At 48.8% G+C, this 21,329-nt stretch overlaps 1 protein-coding gene across 2 annotated transcripts; it reads right to left on the reverse strand.

The window, feature by feature from the left end:
• Nucleotides 1-7,952: 7,952 nt before the first annotated feature.
• Nucleotides 7,953-20,120, reverse strand: SLC2A3 (solute carrier family 2 member 3). Of its 2 annotated transcripts, none has more exons than XM_052789965.1 (10): nucleotides 20,102-20,120; nucleotides 15,965-16,060; nucleotides 14,448-14,608; nucleotides 13,933-14,173; nucleotides 13,596-13,758; nucleotides 12,758-12,945; nucleotides 12,275-12,379; nucleotides 11,728-11,829; nucleotides 11,262-11,465; nucleotides 7,953-10,735 (listed from the first exon to the last, which is right to left on the reverse strand). In XM_052789965.1, the coding sequence occupies exons 3-10, from the start codon at nucleotides 14,492-14,494 to the stop codon at nucleotides 10,520-10,522; spliced, it is 1,266 nt and encodes a 421-aa protein (XP_052645925.1). In that variant the 5' UTR covers nucleotides 14,495-14,608; nucleotides 15,965-16,060; nucleotides 20,102-20,120; the 3' UTR covers nucleotides 7,953-10,519. The 2 variants fall into 2 exon arrangements, with proteins under 2 accessions (XP_052645925.1, XP_052645923.1); XM_052789963.1 differs by lacking the exon at nucleotides 20,102-20,120 and adding an exon at nucleotides 19,119-19,266.
• Between the last annotated feature and the right edge of the window lie 1,209 nt (nucleotides 20,121-21,329).

Raw genomic sequence — 21,329 nt, forward strand, 5'->3', positions numbered from 1 at the left:
GGATGACTCAGGGAGCTCCAGACCAGCCATCCTTGCCTCAGTAGTACGTCCTCCTGGAACCCAGTGCCAAACGTGTGAAGGACGAGAATGTAATCCAGAAAGGTTGATACTGGTTTACCAAGGGCAAACTGGCTGCCTTTTAAAATGAAAGGACTGGCTATATGGATTAGGGGAGAGTGGTTGATGTAATATACTTTGACGTGAGTTACACCGTAGGTACTGTCTCCCACAGCATACTCCTTTGGAAGGAGGGGGAGGGATGACAGCAAACCACTACTGAGCATACTGGGAAATGGGAAGCTGTAAAATACCCCAGTGAAGGTGAACGACACCACCAGTAGACTAGCTCTTCCTAATTCCATGCTGGTGTTCTGGCAACGTGACATTGCCCAAAGAGTGCCCTGGGCAACCCATCACACTCTTCAACACCCTGACACGGGGTACAATACATCAGAAAGACTAAATGTAGCACATACACCAGCTGACTGTCCATTAAAATATCCTGTAGCACTGAAGCTTGAACTGGAGGCAGAGGAAAAGCTAGGTAGACTATACAAAGCCATAACCAATGGACCAAATATTAGCAGATTTTCCCCAACCTTTTCATAAGCAATATCTGGAAATGGAAGAAGCATCCCACATCTCTTGCCACCACATACATCTGACATTCTGCTGATGTACATCCACCAAATGTAGGTTTTTGTGAGCGTGTAATTTGGAGAGATGCATTTGTCCATGAAACATTTGGCAGCTCCATGAGGCCAGAAGATATGTCAATGGTGAATTCATAACCAGGGAGACAGTGTGAGGAAGAAATGCTTCACACTAGCTTCAGCTCGTGCATAACTGCCATGGTCTATTCCTTAAGAAAAAACCCAGCAGTGCATCTATTCGGCACAAGCTGCTGGGCCCACTAGCCTGTTGTGGTACAGCGATGGCCATGGTGGGACAGCCAGCAGGTTGCTTCAGTGTAGAAGGCAGGACCTAAGATAGCAGGACATACAGGTTGACTAGCATTTTTCTGTGTGCTGGGGTGTGGAACAGGCTAGAGCAATACTAGAAGAGGTTGGTCAGACACTGTGAGGTAGAAGGGCAAAGTGCAGCATGCCAATACCTGCAGGTAGTATGGATCTGGAATGGCTGGAGATGGAACCCCATAGTAGCTACTGGTCCTTTTTCTGACCCGCATGACAGGTGCTTCAGAGAACAAAGCATTGTTGTTTCCTTACAGCAAAGAAGCCCTAGTTCAGCTTTCTGTCCCCGTCCGCTGAGAATGAGGAGCTGGCATTCAAGGCACAGACAGGAAATATGGAGAGGAGGGAGCTTCTGGCTCCCAGTTCTAGGGTGACCAAGGTAGAATGGAAGACTCCAGGTAGCAGGACTATTTTGGAGGAACAGCTGATTTTAAAAGGCAAACAGGGAGAAGGAGACAGAGCAGGGGGATGAGAAAGTCTTTTCCAGTGTTAAGAGCTCCCCACAATTCACTCATAAAACCCCACCACCTGTCCCTCTTAAGCTTCCCTTCCAGAGACACCAGTTTTCTTCACGATCAGCACGGACCTACCTGCTAAGAACTCATGTCTGGTCCCTCCTCACCCCCTGAGACACTGCTCCCTCTCTGCCCATGAGACTACTGGTCACAGCCCAGCCACCTACAGCACTGAACCCTAACAGTGCAGTGTTGGCACTGAGCCTGGGAGGGATGGTAATGGGCTACACGCACTGGTCTTTGTGCCTTTCAGTGGGATTGAGTCCCTTGTTGTTTCATTTACCTCCTCCAAGAGGACATTGGCACACCTCAGGCTCCAGACTTCTGTAAGAAGACATTAGAAGCAGTTCTGAGGGTTTCATACCTGTCTGTCAAGGTTTCAATGTGAATCAAGGGGGCAGAGAGGGGGACATAATTTCAGATGATGTTATTTAAAAAACTGGGAGAGATAGAAAGTCTGGTTTAAACACAGAAAATTCTTCTATCCCAACTATTTTGGCCCACACTTTTAATGCCCTACCTTGAGCAAGTAATCAAGCACACTCTATGTGTGCAACTGAAGTGTTCACACCCACAAACCACACATCAGATATTTTTTATCTCTTGGAAAGACCTGGCCTCTAATAGGAGTCTCAACTGGTGTTTGCAATGTTGGTGGGAAGCCACTTCAAATATGGTTTTCATGGCTGTGCTCCAAAAGCTGCCCAGTAGCAGCCAGTTCTGAGAGCCAGGGAGCAGGGGACACGTCCCCTTTGGCTCCCAGACCTTCCCGGTCACCCGGCACCTCCTGCAGCCCTTGGCACGGGCGCCAGGGACAGAACAGCCCCCTGCCTTTGTGCCCCTCTTGCACCGCCTTGCCCCTCCATGTCAGGCAACCTAAGGGGATGAGGAACCACAAGCCGTGCCGTGCCTCCGCAGGCTCCTTGGTGTCGGGCACTGCACAAACAAATACACCGGGGTCTGCGCATCTGGGGCGCATCACTCCTTTTAGGCTTCCCACGAGCTTTAGATTTTCTCCGTCTCTGCTTTGACAGTGTTACTAATTTGTCCTGACCTTTCCTTCAGCAGGAGAAGACATGCTCTCTCAGCTCACTTTAGTTAACAAAAGGTTAAGTCCCAGCCGAGAAGAAAACCTGAAACTCTCTTTTCATGAGCCACCACTGTGCACTAAATCTTTGCCAGAGCTTAATTTCTAGCCAGCCCTAGCATCTGTGCTTTGGCTGCTCTGGCTTCTCACACACAGCCAGGCAGGAGGTGGACTTTCCATACCCAAGGAAAAATGTAGCGCTCTCTTTACTTCTACTTCTTTTTTTTTTTAAATTTTTGGCTTCAATTACACTTGGAAAAGAAATCAGACTTGCTCACACAGCAAAAGTGCCCTAGACGATGTGTTTGGAAACACTAAAGCCTCCCACTAATACAATGCTTTTAACTTTTTGTGTGTGTGTGTGTGTGTGAGCAAAGCATTACAACCTACAAAATTACCTATGAGCTATGTATGATCAGTGTGAATATTATCCTTATGTCAGAATGAGAAAAGAAGTCAAACAGTAAAGGCGGTGTAATGCTGCTCCATCACTCCCAAAAGTTTTGTCTGTGGCATGACATAAGGAAGCTGGAAAGCATTTCTTTCAACGCTTCTGCACTGGCAGTTGTTCCGAGATGGCTGAGCCCCTGCAGATTTCAACACAGTGGTGGTGTCTGTCCACACTGGGCTTTGCTGACATTTGTCTTGGCCGGTGCTCTTTGTCAGGACCTTGTCTTGCATTACCTAACACAGTTCGGAATATACCTTTGCCTTGTGTTCACGGAAAGGCTGCTTCTGGTATGCTACTCTGCTAACTTTAGTCTAGCTGAGCCAGCTGTATTTTACATGCCCATCAGTTTCCCTGGCTGTGGCACTTAATGGGTACTTTTAATGCCCTCCTTCAAGCAAGCAGAACCCAAACTTTGTGGACCAAGAGGTGAGGTCCCACCGCAAGGAACACTGTGACTCTGACACAGCTATTTGTTTCAGCTGCAAAGCTTCTCATGGGCATTCATGGTGGAGGAGACACCTGTATTTCCTTTTCCCTCCGGAACCGATGACCTCTTTCCTCTGAGTCATAAGCTACCAGAGGCCTATGAAGCTTCATGTTATTTGGCGTGCAGCTCAAGGGCCCGTACTTTGGTGCTGTGGGTGTCACCTTTCTACTGCACGTTGTCTTCTGTCTTTCTCCTCCTCACTCTCTCACCTGCTTCTGCCAAAGGTCAGACTCCTCTCTCTCAGGCCTGTTCCACCTTCTCACACGTAGGAATGCCTCACCCTCCTTCCAGATCTCGAGGTTTTTTCATCTTGCACCTCATTCCTCCTTTCCTTGGAGATCAGCAACCCACCATTCTCTTTTTACTGATTGCTTCAGTACATACTTCACTGTTTCCCTTTCGTATGCAGCCTCCTACGGGCTCTTCCATACATCGTAAATTTCTCCAGCCACACTGCTGCATCTATATCCCTCCACATCTTCACCACTGCTCCCACCTTTCATCCTCTCCTGGTTCTGCATCTCTATGCCTTCCTCAGTGGAAAATTATTCTGGTGACTGTGTCCTAAACCTTGTGGACTCTTTAGGTCGTAGACTTGCGTCATAGACTAGACTCAAAGCAGAGCTATGAGGTTAGGACATGTCACTGAGAGGTTTGATCCATATCAGAGAGAGCACTTTGAAACAAATAAGCAAAGCAGAGGGGAACAAAGATAGTCCAGACCCCAAAGTATTTCATGTATGAACACAAGTTAAAAACAAGATAATATGCAGTCTGGGTGACAATAGCAGTTGGTGACAGGAATATAAAGGAAGCAATAAACATCTGAGTTCGTTCATGATGGAGAAGCAAATTTGTTGATGGAAGGCAAATTTATTCATGATGGAGAAGAGAAGAAAACAGGATGAAACAGAGACCAGAGCAGAGATGAAAGACTGAGTGGTGTTTGATCAGGTTGATTATTGCATGGATGACCGGTTACTTGTTCAGTACATGATCTGCAATCGTCCCACACTGCATGCCACAGTGACTGATGCACCAATGTGACCGCCTTACACAAATCCATGTGACCATTTGCTAAACAAAAAATGGTTGTGCAATGCAAGCAGAAAACAGACTTAGCAGGTCAGTCATGTGTCTATCAGGCATGCTGAAGCCGTGTCTTATGGAGAAGGAAGACAGTTCTTGTAAACACTGTGTATTTTAGTGGGGTATAGCATAGAAACAAGGTTTACCACAGCAAGTAAATTGTTTCAAAAGTTACACAGCCTGCCTCCACTAGATATGGCATACTTTTAAGTAGCACCAATTAAATTGTCTTAGCAATATGTACCTTAGGAAACAAACCCATTTTCTTTCCTCGCCTAAGCAAGCCTAATTTCCCTGAGTGCTGCCTCTTCCCAGCAGCATATTATGAAGACAGCTGTTTCTTGTCTGGTAACTCACACTGTAAAGACAGAGCCAGACTTAAGCATAAGCATGACAGACCAGAGCCGTGTACCCCAGGTTTTCTAGTAAGCACCTCACATGTCTTCAAAGAAGAGTCCTTCTCAAAGTGAAGAAAGCCTTGGAACTGTGTCTTTGGTCTGGTCTGCAGAAAGCCTGAAAAAAACCCCAGTCAGAGAGGCGTAAATTTTCTGTGCAACTCATTGTGTGTTTGATCTACCTGCTGGCAGGACCTTTTTCGTTATGTGTACAGCAGGAGATCGTAGTGATTCACCTCCTGCTGCTGCTTCATCATGGCCCCACCACGATGGCATTAGCAGAGTATCCACAACTTACTTCCTCTTGAATAAAACCGATGGCACAGTCCCCCACCAAACTAGCAAATCTCCCTCAAAGAAGGGTTTAGCAGCTTTGCTTGGAGGTAAGACTGCAGCACTGCTTGGCCTCTCACCCGGGTACCTTCCCAAAGGAGAAGCATCCCCATGGTCTCTCCAGCTACTGAGATGCCTGGAACTTCAAGAGCACAAAATCAGACATAAAGATTTGTGCACGGTGCATGCAGCAGTGAAATCTACCTCCAATAAAATGTTTTGGGTTTGGTTTGTGGTTTGGCGGGTTTTTTTTCACATTTCTTCTCACAGAAATTAACTGCTCTTCTTGTCTGGTACACAAATATGTCAGAAATAACATGTGCAAAAAGCGACAAATGTTGGCAGTGATGCTGCGACACTCTCTATCATGCTCCAGCCTGCAAAATGGCACTGAAAGCTTTGACGTGGCTGATGTCTCTTGTGACCCTTGGGGATCTTTTGCCCACTCAGCAGTGGTTTGTCTCCTAGAAGGGCTCTGCAGTGATCTAATTACTCATACACATCCTAGGGCCTCCTGATTTCACAGACATGTCAAAACTTCCCATGCCATTTGGGATTTTTCCGGTGATAACACCTCTGCCAACTGCTGCTCAGATGGGGAATGCACTGGAACAGAGATGGAATCCAGAGTGGTGCTGATCCAGCACGAACTCCATCTCTGCCAATAGCATGACATTTGAGAAGGTGCCGAGAATCTCACAGGTTTTGTAATGTACGTGTTGGGCAAAGAGAAGGGAAGTGGCAAAGGGAGGGGGTTTCCTCCCAGACTTACTAAATTTTCACTTCCTTCATTATGATATTCTCCTTTTGTGTTCCCTTGCTTCCTCCCACCCTTTCATTGCAGGTCCAGTTCAGGAGTGGGATGCAGAGACTTGGAGCGCTCTGCTTCCCACCAGAGGTGATACTTCACCAGCTCCGAGTATACCCAAGAGGTAATGTGAGGATATTAGCAAGAAAAAAGCCCACTGCAGCTAAACCTGAATCTCTCACAGTGCTCTGGGGACTAGCTGGATTTTGAGGCCTATGCCATGCTTTGAAGGTCTCTGCAGTGCCACTTGCACACAGCAAGCCAGAGCAAAGCTCTGTGGATAGTCTCAAAGACATACCTGTCCAAGCTAGCTCTGCCACCCCTGTCAGATGAATGACATTTTTGTGGGGGGACTGTGTGGCCAAAAGAACTGCCTACACACTTGCTTGAACCTGATGAAGAGTTTCAGCTGAAAACCACCCATCTTCAAGCATTCAAGCCATTTAACTGCAAACAGCTTTTCCTCTTGAAGCTTCCTTACAACTTTCAGAAAGAAAATAGCCACATCTAAAACAAAGACTCGTTCCCCAACCAGAAGTTTATCACAAAAACTACACAAAACATTAATTTAGGGCTCAGTGAATCTTGTGCTTTGGCCCTGAACAATTTTGCTCTCTAGTTCCCATTTTGACAATAAAAGAGAAATGTTAGGGTTAAGTTTGACCTAGATATCCTCATGAGTTTAGACAGCTGGGTTTTGGTTTTTTCAGCTCAGCCACAGAGTTGAAAAACAATCATGCACAGCTTAGCCCAGAGCACTCCCCAGCTCCGAGGCTGGTTATGTAGCAAACTGCAAAACACAGGCATGAGCTAGGAGCACGCAGCGCTCGGTAATGTCAGGTTTCAGAAAGCCGGTACTGCCTCTGTGTTATGCTGAGCTTTTTCAGAATTCCCTACTGTTTGCTGGTTGCTTTGTGCAGCCCGCTGACTCTGGGGTTGTATTAGCCTGATTCTCCCTCCAGGGTACTTTGGGTTCTGTCATCTTCTCTCCCTTCCCTCCATCCTCTTCCTCTGAAGGATATTTTAACACAGGTACAGACTCCTTGGGCTTGTAAGATGGCTGTAGGACAGGGAAAGGAGTGCCCTAGAACAAGAGCTTGTTGCCTCATGGCAATAGGTGGGTGCTCGGTACTCTCAAGGCAAGAGAGCCATGGGTGAGAGCACCCCACAGACCTCTAGTGGGTCAGCAATGCCACAGCCCCCAGGGTAAGGGAGCAGCTCCTGGGGACTGGCCTCTGTCCAGGCATTGGGGTTTCCTCTTTGTCACCCTGCTCCTTTCAGGCACCCAGGACTGAGCGTACACAGGCAAGATTTCCGAGGACCTTAAGGTCACTGCCAGACAGAGGGAGCAAAGCATCATTCACAGGGAGAAGGACTCCCTCTTCAGTGGCACAGAAGTTGAGGACCACTCTCAGAAGAGGGCAGGGGCAGAAGTCTGAGGTGGTTTAGGTCTGGGCAGGACTCCTAACCTCCAGCCACTTTCCTCTCCCCTTCTGTTACTGAGAAACACTAGAAAAGGATTTGGATGCAAACAAAAGGATTCAGGCAAAACAAGAGCCAGAAAAGCACATCTTTCTAGTTTAAAAACTCCTAAGGAATAAGTAGTAAGGGAATTTAGTAAGGTGATAGGATATGCATGGAGGCTGAGCAAAATGGTAATTTCCACTAGAATAAAACAGCAAATCCAAGTGCTGGGCTAGCCAGAAAGGTTGCAGGGCAGAAGTTGGGGACATTCCAGGATGTAGTCCCAGGCTGTGATAAAGGAGTAAGAACCAGAAGACCTACAGGGTAAGGTAAAATCCAAACCAGATACTTAGTTCTATAGTTTTTATTTTAAAAACAAGAAACAACCACATTAATAAGGATATAAAACCCATCCAAAATACTTACAATGCTGTTACAGAAAAAAGAAAATAACAAAGAGATACCACGTGAGAAAGACCTACACATTTCGGTCCAAGCCACCACACATCTCTGATGCAAAGTATGGAATGCTCTTATGCACAGCTGTAGGGAGAATTTCCTAACATACAGATGCCCATGTAGAAACATCACATCTGGAAGTGCTGGAAGGTCAAAGGAAGGGCACAGAAATCTGTATAACTGAGTCAAGATATCAAAGTTGGAAAAGAAGTCTTATATAAGACTTCTGAGAATAAATAGCTGGCATGGAAGCCTGATAGAAAGCTAGGGAAAACTGGATGTAATAGGATTGCATTGTGCAAACCTGGAGTATTTCAAATGAAGTCACAGGAAGTATTTCACAGCAGCAAGTTTTACTGATCTTTGCAACTATTTCTCATTAGGGAAGGTAGAAGTGTCATCACTCTAGTTACTGAAAATGCCAGATACATGCCCCCAGAATATACATCAATGGGAACTTCTCTGACCTGCTCTGAAGCAGTGTGTTGTCAAGAAAGCTTGGGCTATCCATGCTATGACAATTTTGCTGTCATTCCTGCCTTTGAGCCTTTCTTCCTTTCACCCACCTTGGAATCTGTGGGCCTGCCTCTCTTCTAGGATATCCAGTGATGAACTCCAGCATGAGTTTGCAGGTAGACCTGAGTTTGATCAGGTCTGAAGATCTTAAGAGCAGGAATTTAAATTGGACCTACCTCTGTGCTACCTGTAGACAGCTTATGCAGCTCTGGACAGACACGGACCTGGAGTTTCTCTTGACGGAGCACTGCAAGTCAGTGAAGCAAAGCTGCCACCCCTTGATTGCAAGTATACCATATATGCTACTTTTTGCCTTCCTGAACTGAACTGTGCTAGCCTGGCAGCAAGGGTAGGTGTATACATGCTCTCAATTGCCTAGCAGTATGACAAGCAGGGAGACCAATATTTACTGATGTACAATTACTGTCTGCCATATCCCTTTTAACAGAGGCACTATTACAGAGCTGTACACATCTACACAGCATGCTGCACACTGCTGAGCATCACAACAACATCATGCAGATCTTCCAGAGAGGACACATGGGGCAAAAAACATTTGGCCTGCCACCAACCAGTGCACTGAGCACTACAAACCTTCCATGCTGCTAAGCTAGCAAGTTCCAGTAGCTCTGGTCTCTAGTCCTGCACCTCCACCTTTATGAACTTACACATGCCATAACTGACCATGCCCGTGTCCAGAAGGGTCATGCTACATGCCTGTCTAATATTTATAACAATTGCTAAGAAAATACAGCTTTGGAAAATAATTTTTATCCTCACACACCTTTAAATAACAACCTGCAAATTTCAGACTTTCAGACCTACTAGAATACAGCAGAGAAGCCAAAAAAATAAAATTAAGAGAAGGCAGGAAAAGTTACCTTCTGAATTGCAATCACCACCCTCAACCATCCCACAGAATGCTTAACCATGACTAAAAGTATAAACTAACACCACCCATTTGTTGCAATGCCACACTTTCCAATCAACAATATTTAAAACTGCCACCCCAAAAAATCCCAAATAACAGAGATTTTGGTGGACAAAGAAGCATACCTCTTCTCACTAGTACACAATTGTTTCAATTTCTTTCCAGAGGGCACAAATAACTTAAGTGATGTGCACAATTGGCTCTGTTGTACATACCATCCAAAAGGCCCAATCTCCTGTCCAGGTCCACATTTCTCCTTTACAGTCTTATTGCACCTCAAGTCTACAGCATCTTTTGTTAGAATAGCTATTTCTCTTAAACATCTTCAATTTCATTATCTGTACATTTTTGTACACCATTAAAAAAATAAATATTTACAAAGTGACATACAAATAAATAAACTTAAGTAAAAGTATGCTTTCAGTCTGTCTATACAAAAAAATAAAAGAGCAGGAAAAAATATGCATGTAACTTGGTCCCCTTTTTCCTGAGGCTGAAAAAAGTGCACACTGGATAGGAAAAAGCAAGGAGATGGCTTTTTGGTAGGCTTGTTAAATTCCAGTGTAACACTGCACACACACACACAGTAGACTCAAAGGGCCGGGGACTTGTTTAGTGGGTCACTTCAACTCACTACAAAAATAGTAGTTAGATTCAAATACGTGACAGTCACTGCGTGCATAAATATGTTAACCCCAAATAGCAATTATACATGAGAAAAGCAAAAATATTGCCAGCTTTTCTCTCTTCTCCTGATGTTTGTGACAGGGAAGATGAGATTATATTTGCAAGTGCCAGGTGCCTTCCAGTACTTGAAAATGGGATCACCCATATCAGATTTGCCTAATGCTGGTAAGCCTGGCGGAATGGGCGAGTATGTGGGTGCAAAGAAGAAGATAGCAGCAATTGAGGGGGGGGGAAAAATGTCCCAGTTCTCATTGTTTTCTTTGCTCATTCCTTTAATGACTCTTTAAGCACGTAAGAGTCGAAGAAGGGGTGTGTTGTGAATCTTAGGCAACTTCTTTGTCAGGCTGTATGCTGTTCAGCTCCACCATGGGGTTCTTCTCTACAGGTGATGAGGGGCTGGCTTCACCTCGTCCTTCAAAGCCCCTGGAGATGTCTTCAAAAGTCCTGCCCTTGGTCTCCGGCACTTTGAAGAATGTAAAAATAAAAAAGATGACCAGGAAAACAAGGAAGATGAGGAAGACATAGGAGCCACATAGTTTCTGCAGGGAAGAGAAAAGCACAAGGTTTTAATTTGAAAAGCTCATAAACCTAAATGCAAGGTCATTTGCTGTTGACAGGTCAAAATTCTAACACCTTCCTCCAACAGTGCCCTTAATTTCATTTAAAAAAATGCTTTGTTGAGAAAAAGTGGGTTCCTGTGGGCTTCTGAAACACTTTAATGTTCCTGGGGGTGGAAAAAAATTGAGGCTTTTAAAGGGAAAGCCTTGATGTGCTAATTAAGATGGCTCTTCCAACTATTTGTAAGCTACAAGCAGTTAAGACAGAATATAAAGGTGAGCTGCAACACTCTTAACCTTCAGTAACAATCAGAACACAGAATCAGGGACCTCTGGAAGACTGACTAGCCCTCTGCTCAAAGCAGGGACAACTTCAAGGAGAGATCAGGTTGTTAAGGGTCATACAGTCATGTTTTGAATTCTCCAAGGGTGGAGATTCTGCAACCACTCTGGACACCTATTCCAATGCTGCAGCACTCTCACAGTGCTTTGCAAACCGGGTCCTTACCTCTGCATAGGGGAAGAGCATTCCCACCAAGAAATTAGAGGTCCAGTTGGAACAGCCAGCCACTGCCATGGCTGCAGGCCGTGGGCCCTGGCTGAAGAGTTCTGCCACAATGAACCAGGGGATAGGGCCAGGGCCAATCTCAAAGAGAGCCACAAAGCCAAAAGTGGCAATGATGCTGATGTATCTGATCCACTCCACAGTGTCCTGCAAGAGAACAAAACATGATCAGCTGCAATTTGAGGCAAACACGGCACAGCACAATACCATCTCCCGTGTCACAACTTTCTCAGCTGCACTGTGGACACTGTGGCACAGTTTCCGCAGTTAGGAAGTTGTGCTCTCTGCTGCACACTCAGCTCTAGCCCCAGCTGTACCTGCCAGCAGGGCAGAACTGCAGGGCAAGGCAGATGTAGTCTTATATAGGTCCCTGCTGGGGTCAGCCTAAACAAGAACACTAATTACTCACCTTCAGAGCTAAAGCGATGGTCATAAGAACAGCACACACAGCCATGCCACCCAAACCAACTAAATGGAGGGTCCTGCGCCCTGCACGCTCCACCAGGAACAGCTGGAAACATGGCAGAAGGAGAAAAAGAAATACATGACTTCAGCAGCAAGAGCAGAAGAGGCTCCCTTGCTCAGTGTGCCCTGCACCTTTCTTTTATCTGCCTGTAGCCCTCAGTGCCAGTGGTGATGTCAGTGCAGGTCACCAGGCTGCTCCATCCTTGGTACAACTTTTTCCTCTCTGGTTCTTGCTACTGCCTTCTCTCATCATTCTTTTCCCCCCACGCACTCCTTTTCACCCTCCCTTTCTTCTAAAAGGATAACAATAGGTTTTCCTCCCCTCCTCTCCTCCCACAATGCATTTAATGCATTCTTTTCTTTGCTCTTATAGGCCATTGCCTAGCCCAATGCTTTGCCACAGCCTGGCTGGCTGCCTGTCTTTAGTCACACCTCCCAGAAAAGCCCAGGCAGACATGTTACCTCTCACCATAAGGCTCTGTTCCACTTACCGACACAACAGTGAAGATGGTGTTTACCACGCCAGCTCCAATAGTGGCATACACAGGCTGTGTGATACCAGCTCTTTCAAAAATCCCTGTAGAGTAATAGAATACCTGGGAAGAGAAGCAAAAGTTGGACACCATCAGGATTCCAGTGTTTGAGAGCATGTCCCTCATTCTCTGCCTAATAGCTTGCAGGCCCAACAGGGAGTTTCTAAGAAGCACTGAGCAGTATAAAACAGTATGCTTCCAGTCAAGGTTCATTCACTTGGTGCAAGGCCGCAATGTCTTGCCAGGATGTGTAGGGGAAAAGCGAAAGGCAGTATAATCTCCACCTTTCATCTTGGCAATCTCTGCAGTATCACAAAACGGTGACCTCCAGTCAAGGCACAAACAGGTTTTTGGAAGCACAGTTCTCTCAACATTAGTAGCAAGTGCAAGTGTAGCCAGAGATAAGGGAGGCCCAGTAGATAGGACAGGAAGATAACTCACAGCATTGATGCCCGAGAGCTGTTGGGAGAGCTGCAGCATGATGGCAATGATAATGGCTTGACGGTAGTTTGGAGAACGGAAGAGCTCTGGCACAGTTGCCTTCTTTTCCTGGGACATTTTAGCACTCTCTTCTTTCATCTCCAGGATGTCTTGAGACACGTCCTGTGTACCACGGAGCTTCTGGAGAACTGGAGGGAGGAATCAAAAAATGCCAGGTATAATACATGCAAGACCAGTAGGTTCCCCCGTCCTGCTATTTCAGGGAGGGCACACTGGGAAGACTGGACCACCTGCCAGTCCATGTTTGGGCCTGCTGGGTGGGAAAGACCGAGCCTCTACATGCAGCCTTGCTCATCTTTTCAACCCAGAGGTTGAGGTGCTGTGATCAGCATGGAAACCAGACCCAGGTCCTGCTCATGTTGCTTGATCTCAAAACTTACATTTGATCCCCAATTCTGTTCACACGTTTGCCAGAGCTGACTCCAGCCCTCTGTGGTAGGAAAGGGAAACACCCTCAAAGCTCCTTGTTAAATGTCAGCCTATCTCCTGCCTTTCAGGAGGAGCTGACAGAGCTGCAGTGGCTGGCCCTGCTACATCCCACCAGGCCAGGTGCCACTCCTCACACCTTAATCCCACCTGGAGCCTCTGTTGGGATGCCAGGTTTCCCACACTTCCTGGCACCGGTGCACCCTGAAGGATGGGAGGGCAGGCTTGGTGCCCACCGGGAGTCACACCCTGATCCACCACAGGCTCCAGCGTCAGTCCTGGCTTCCCACTCAAGTTCAGTGCAGGTGGGGAGCCAGAAGACAGCCCTGCCCCTTCAGAGTTGAGTTCTCACCTGCTTGCGCTTTCTCTTCCTCCATCTTGTTGATCAATAGGAAACGGGGGCTCTCAGGGCAGAAAAGAAGAGCCACACACTGCAGGATTGCTGGGAGAACCGTGAACCCCAAAAGCAGTGGCCAAAGTGCTTCAGTCCCCATGATTCCCTCCAGGCCAAAGATCTACACCAAGAATTGGAGAGAAATAGAGTGATTGAAATACTCCCAATTCCTCATCCCCACCCCAGTGGGTATGACAGGGCCACATACCGTAGCACCCAATGGCGAGCGCAGCCCACCTCACCCCCCCCAGCCCTCCATTCCCCTGAGGGCAGGATCAGGTTGTGTCAAGCTTACCTGGGCCACCAGGATGCCCACAACAATGCCCAGCTGGTTCAGGGTGCCAAAGGCTCCACGGAGGCTGGTGGGCGAGACTTCACTGATGTACATGGGCACAAAACCAGTGCAGAGACCACAGAAGAGGCCGATAACGAAGCGGCCAATAATCAGCATCTCCACTGCCTTTGCCATCTTGGAGAAGGCCATGAGAGTGCCACCAGCAAAGGCCAAGATGTTCACCAGTAGCATGGAGTTCCTCCTGCCAGGGTAAAGATGTCAAGACTGAGCTTAAACTGGCAAATACAGTAGGAAAATCACTGGGAGAGGGGTAAACCTACCCATGACGCCCCATCTCGGGGCGGGAGGAGAACAGAGTAATTCCCGTTCAGCTCCTGCCTTGGCCTGCAACCCTTTCTTTTTGCAGCCCACATATTCTTGCTTCCTCCCCAGCCGCCTCCTCCTCCCTTCCTCTCAACACTCCCTTGTAGAAGGGAAAAATTCCCCAATGGCTTGAACCCTTCTTCCCAACTTACCTGCCAAACCTGTTGACGAACAGGCTGACTGAGAAGGAGCCAATCATACCTCCTACTGAGAAGATGGCCACAGAAAGGGACCACAGAGAGGTGAGGAGCTCTGGGGAGACAGCCTCCCCGCTCCGTTCTGACAAGGTTCTGTTGAAGAAGCTCCGGATGATCTGCAAGAGAAACCAAATGGGGACAGAGTTACAATCCAGTGGGAGGCATTTTGCACTGGGGAGAGGGGAGATTGCTTCTGAGGTCTTCCTTCTGTTTTCATGGAGTCAAGAAGCAAGGATAGACCCCAAAAATTCAGTAGGCAGCAACAAGTCATACAAGGGGAAGATGAGGGTGCAGAAAGAGGAACTTTCAGTAGACAGGTAGCAGTATGGCAAGGGAGAGGTTGCTTCACTGAACATGGGGGTGTGGGCCAGCGTTCATTAAGGAAAACAGGCTCACCTTCTGGATGATGTGAGTCACTCATGGTGCTTGGAAGGGAGCGCGAGACAGTTGGGAGCAAGAGGGAGCAAGAAAACGTGACCAGAGAATGGAAGGGAACATTTCTGGCAATACCAGAACTCTGGTGGCAGGGACAGGCTTTCTGACATGGAAATGGTTTAAGAGACACAGAAAGTTTCACTTCATTTACAGAATACTGAAAAACTGCAGCATTATGTAAAACAATACTTCACTGCCCCATGGGGATGTGACAGGGCTGTGCTGCTGATTTCTGGGGCATCCCCTTTGATAATGAGGGAAAGAAATTCTGCAAGGGCTGAGGAGGACATGGCCTCAGTGTCTGCCCCCACTAGTCGGCAGCAGGACATTAGCTAGGGACGACTGCGCCCCCCCCCCCCCTTCCCACCCCTGGTGATGTGACATCTATTCCGGGAGACGGGGTGGATGTGGTATTGGTGACTCAGTTCCTGAGAGAGAGGAACCATCTTATAGTTACAAGGAAACCACATTTCTCGTTTTCTTCATCTTTTCTCTTCTTTCTTAGGCTACAGTCATGAGATGATTTGATCAGAGTGCCCCAGTCACAACCCTTTTACAAGCACTGAATCCACACTTAACACAAGGAATGAATAAATAAATAAAATAAAGAAGGCCGAGATGGTCCCTGAGATAAACTAAACTAGAGCAACTGTAACCCCTACAAACCCTCAACTGTTTTCTGCATGCTGCTCTCTACATTCCTTCTGCCACGGCTGGTTAATTCTGACTCAAAACTGAAGTGGCTCACAGTTCTCCACGCACCAAACAGACCTACCAGGAAATGGCAGATGGAGGCCTCCTGCCCCCTCTGCAGTCCTAATTAAGAGAATTAACCTCTGCTTGCTCTCTCTCCTCTGCAAAACTTTGCCCCTCCTGTGCACTGTTGTACTTGAGGGGGGGGGTTGAATGTCTTCTTGACTTCATAAACCAGAACCAAATTATTAGCTGCTTGGGAGACAGCTCTTCTCCTTTATACACCTTTGTTTTCCCATCAGCCCCTTACTCATACCATCTCTCCAACTCATTCTCCCTCTCACCTTCTCGGGAGCATTGATGACACCAGTGTTGTACCCAAACTGGAGAGATCCAATGGCAGCAATGGAAACAGCATAGATAAGGGGTGCTGTGATTTTCTGTGGAAAGAGAAAGAAAACAATTATCTAGTTAATTTGGTTATTCATGCTTTCTACACAACCCAAGTTTCTCTTCAGCATAAACGGCAGCTGCAGCTCATAGGTGCCATGCACAAGTGTGCCAAGGGCAGGGAACGGGCTTTTATCCAGCAAGGGTGGGTACCAGTAACAGAGACCCCAGAAAGGGAGATGCAACTGTACAGCTGGAAAAAGTTCTGTGACTGGAAGTAGGAGGGCCCATCAGGACCTCCCCTTTATTATCTTCTGACCTGCATCAACTATTCTCAGCTCATTAGTAATGAATACACCGGCTGCATTAGTGGCTGTTATTTTGGGTTGATCTGCTTTACAGAAAAGCTTTTGCTGATCTCTGGCATGTCATGAAACAAGGGTCTAACTCTTCCCCATTCCAGCTGACAAGTTCCCATAAATCGAGTCTCAAATCTGCCCACAAGCTATACTGGCAGCCGCTCCTAACAGTTAAAACATGCATTCTTCAGCATCAGGCCTGCTTTTCCCAGGCTGGAGCTTCCCAACCCTGCCCCAGGGCACCTGGCACGACAGGAGGCAGCACCAGTGCTGCCAACCTTCCCATTTATTTCTCTTGAAGCTGTGGCAATACTTGGTATTTTAAATGAAGCACAGTCCCTGGAATTTGAGTATATGTGAATCTCTATTTATTAAAATAAAAACTCCTGAGCCCTCAGAGCTATAGAAGGTCCAACATCAGAAGGCCCACAGACTGAGAAAATTAAGTGTCAGTGAAAAGCATCTGACATTTTCTAAGTTTTTAAAGCTTGTGGCATTTAAGCCAGCTCTGTGTTAGGGAGGCGTGGGGGAGCAGGTGACTCAGGAGCTGGCACTTAGACAGCCAGTTCTTGACTTGGTACAATTTGGAAAGATCATGTTTCTGTCTCGGGAGGGACTGGAAGCTTTTCCAAAAATATTAACAGTCTTTTTTCCAAGACTATCCAATTATCATCCTAAGGCTGGCAGAGGAGAGAAAAGTACTTACTCCATGGGGCCTACTGTCACAGCTCTTCCAGTCTCTCATTTTCCAGCTCAGCTCCAGGGGCAGTGGCTCCCAAGACTGTCCAAAATTTTAGCCAATAACCTTCTGCCAGTGCTCATACCACCTTTTCCAATCTTTCAAGCCAAGCATGTAGGTGCTTCTGGCCTGCACAACCCTCATGCAGCTGCTAGTTAGGCCCCAGTAAACAGAAAGTGGGGAAATTACTCTCAGGCATGGTTTCCCCCACCTACATCATGTAAATGTCTCAGGCTGCGAGGTTAGTGATGGGGACATGATCCTTTTCTTGCCAGGGCAGACGATTCCCAGGGTAGCATTCACGCCCTAGGCGATCTAGGCCTTCTCCTGCCTGCCACCCTGTGACCCCTCCCCTCACTTTTGTCGCAAAGAAATTTGGCACAGAACCACAAGGACACAGCTCTTTCAAAGCACCTGGATGCCTGTAAAAGGGCATTAAGACATCTAAGCACTTTTAGGACTCCAGGCCAGGTCACCCCTAGTCAGCAGGCATAGCTAAAGCCGAGGACAAAACCCAGCTCTCCACATTTTCAACACAGTGACTCAACACAAGGGCATCTTTCCCCCCACCCAGGGCTCGGCTTTGTCACGGCTTGCAGTAGTCACAGCTGGCCTTTTTCTTCTGGGTGCAGCAGGGACCATAGGGTACCTGCTTTGTGGGTACCCCTTACCTCCACGGTACATACATAAGCTATAAGGGAGGTTAGTTCTACCCTCTTTCATACTCCCTTCTCCGGGCTATAGCTCCGTTGCCTGCTATTCATCTCCTACCACCTCGACATCACATGGCCTGACCCATCCCTTCCAGTGAGCCAGACCACGATCTAATGTATGGATCATTTGTTACTGCTGGAAGGGCCTCACTTCCCAAAAGGCAAACAGGGAGCTCAGAAATAGTACACCTACACCCACCCTACCCAAAGGCTCAAGGCTGAGGTCTATACACCAGCAAGGAATTCAAGCCACCACTGGTCCCTCCAACCACAGGCATCAGTAGCGTTCATTATCCAGGAGATGCTTCTCACCACCACCACCACCCCCCCCTTCACCGTCTGGAACCTCACAGCAGCACAACTTGTTGAACCCAGCTAAAGCGGCCTCCCAGCCCTCCTCTGAGCGACCTTGACCAGAAGCTCTCCTTCCCTCTGCCTCATCTCCTCACACTGCCCGCACCTCCCATCAATATGGCGGTGAGGGCCCCGGGCCCCCCCGATTCTGCCGTTCCTCTGTAACTGTAATCCCCTGGCATCCAGCGCCGGGTTCAGCTGGATATTTGCTGTCCGTCTTCCCTCACGCCTGCCTGCTTTTCCCCCTTGATGCATTCAAACACAGGCAGTCATTAGCTCACTCCACCGGTGCGCGCCGCGCTCCCAGCTGCAGATGAACTACGGTACCGAGAACGGCTCCATCCCCTGCTCTCCAACGGAGAAAGGGGGAAAGGATATGCTGCTTTGCTTTCTTCAAATTTAAAAATACCTTTCTCATAAGCCGTACCACCGCCACAAAAAAACGCTTTTAAGAGTAACGCCCCTTTTACCATCACGAACCCTGGGACAAACGAGCGCTGCCCTGCCAGCAAAATAAACCGCGTGATCAATACAGCAAAATACAGATAGCATCATGTGGATCATCAGGCCACACGCACGAAAACAAATCAATCTTCCGATCTGTAACAACCAGCCCCTCCCGAACAGAGGGTGTGTGGTCGTCGCTCCCCCCGTCCCCGTTCCCCCCCCAGCCGGGGCTTTTCCCGAGCCACCCGCCGAAGGACCGGCCGGCACCACCACCGCATCCATCTTCACTACGACCAACAGACACCCGGCGGCAGCGGACAAGGAGGCGGCGATGAATCCCGACCATCCGTCAGTCGCGACAACAAACACCCCCCGCCCCAATCCCCGGCCCTCCGCCGAAGCGCCCGGGGAGCCGAGCGTCGGGCTGCCCCCCGCCGACCCGCTGGCACCGGGGAGGAGGAAGAAATCCGCCCTCTCTCCTTCCTTCCCTCCCTACCTTCTTGGCATCCATCGTCGGCGAGGAACGGCGAACGACTGGCGAGGAACGACTGGCGAGGAACGGCTGCCGGCCAACGGCTGCCGCTCCCCCGCCTAACGGAACCCGCGAGGAAGAGGAGGAGGCGGCCGCGCACACACGCCTTCTCCCCGCTGAAGCCCTGGCTTTATGGCCTCCGTTAACGGGTGGGAGGGGCCGGGGAGGAGCTCCCGGGCCTCCCGTAATTGTCAAAAAAACCCGCAAAAAACTACACCAGAGAGTCCTGTGAGCTCACACCCGCTTTCTGACTTAACACTGACATCATCAGGCTGCGTGCAGAGCCGCCGGGCCGCCATGGTTGTGCGGCGGGGGGGGGGGGGGGCAGGGCGCTTGTGACAAGCCACAAGCCTGGAGGAGAAGCATTTGCCAGACTTTTGATGCCACTCAAACCTTAGCTAATGACAGAATAGGGGTGACTGGCGTGAGGGGGAAGCCGCGTGACATAAAGCTGTTGCCAATCTATGGTGAAAAGAGCGAGGCAGGGACGGGGGGAGCAGACAGCCGCCCGCAGAGCCCGGGCCCAAGTGCCGTGCTCCCTGGATGCTCTTCCCACCTCCCAACGCTGTGGACGAGGCACAGTTCTTGGCTGTGGGGGAGGTTTTGTTTGCTCCGTTGTTTTTAAATGTACTTTTCGCTACGAAGCTGGAATCTGTGAGGGCAAAGCCAAAGTCGTGACCCTGCAGCTGCATTTAGTCCCAAACTTGTGCCCTTTTGATCACACTGCGCTACTCTGCTTCGTAACTCATTTGCTGTCCATCCTTCATGTCAAACGATTGCCAAACTCTGCCAGGGGAGTAACAAAGAGCTGAACCTCACGCAAAACCACTGTCAAACAGTAAAAGTCTTCCCTGAATTAAGAATCTGCCAAGCATTTTGACTCCAGAAGATGGCAACAGCTCAGAGCTGGGGCTGGGAGCAAGGGCGGGGGGAGAAAGCTGACTTACGCCGTTTTTTCGTCTTCAGGAAAATTATCTTGGGACCAGCCATCACTTTTGTTGCCAGATTCAAGGGAACTGGAACACTCGTCTCTTAATTTCACTTTTGCTGGTTATCTGGTGTGGTCACCTGACCACGCGTAACTGGAAATGCACGGGTCAAATGGGGTGACACGTGCCCTCACTCCCTGCGTGGCTGTTTATGCTGGTGGTAAAATATTATTCCCAACAGAAAAACCGTTGTGCAGAAGGGCACGTTTCTCTTTCTTAGGGGATATGACAAAAGCTCATCCGCACACCTCCAAAGCGCACAGACTCCCTGCCCCAGCTACAGCCAGGCCCATCGCAGGAGCCATCAGCACATCAAAGGCCCCATTTTCACACACCCAGAGGACAAGAGGGACACAATGCTAGGTGGCAACCCAAATTAAGGACTCAGAGGAAGGGACACCCTGCCTGGGCCCCACCTCCCCCCAGGGCTGGCCCAGGAGAGCCATCAGCCCCATTGTCCAGGTGTGAAACCCAGCGGGAAGAGTCAATGGCTGGAGCACCTTTCCGACTGGGGGAGGAGGGGGGGTGCTGAGTACAGAGGCACTCGACACATTACAGGATGCAGGAGAAGAGCATTTGGGGACTGCACAGGACTTACTATGGGATGTTTAGGGGAGGAATCAAAGCGGGGAAAGGGAGGGATGAGGGGAAAAAAGAGACAGTTGCATGTAAGCTGTTGGCTGGCCAGCACACACGTCCAGCCTTGCCCTCCGCTTGATTAGCACAGTTTGACGTCTCTCGTTATTAAATTCTATTTTTAACTCTTTTCCTGGGTGAGGTAGTCTCTATTTGGGGGTGGGATGGGGTGGTGTGTATGGGGGTCTGAGTGCCAGGTCACAGGGGTCCACGCGCCCGTGGTGCAGCGCGTGCGGGCGCGCAGGTGAGGGTGTGAGCCCTAGCGAAGATCCAGCCGGGCCAGCTGGCAAGCAGGTGAAGTGGCCTGGGAGCTGGGGGGTGCCTGTAAGGATGGAGCTGCCTATCGGAGGCAACAGGACAGTCCCAGCCAGCTGCCAGAGAGACCGTGGGGTTTGGGGGTCTATAGGGGTGAGACCCACTGGTGTCTGTGTCTCTAAGGGCAAGACCACGGCAGGTTGGCTACTGGAGGGACCAGGGGAGTCCTGGCCAGCTGTGCACGCACACACGCTTGTGTGTGTATGTGAGTGATGGGGTCTGTACTAGCAACAGG

The sequence above is a fragment of the Harpia harpyja genome, chromosome 6 (genome assembly GCF_026419915.1).
Source record: "Harpia harpyja isolate bHarHar1 chromosome 6, bHarHar1 primary haplotype, whole genome shotgun sequence".
NCBI lineage: Eukaryota > Metazoa > Chordata > Aves > Accipitriformes > Accipitridae > Harpia > Harpia harpyja.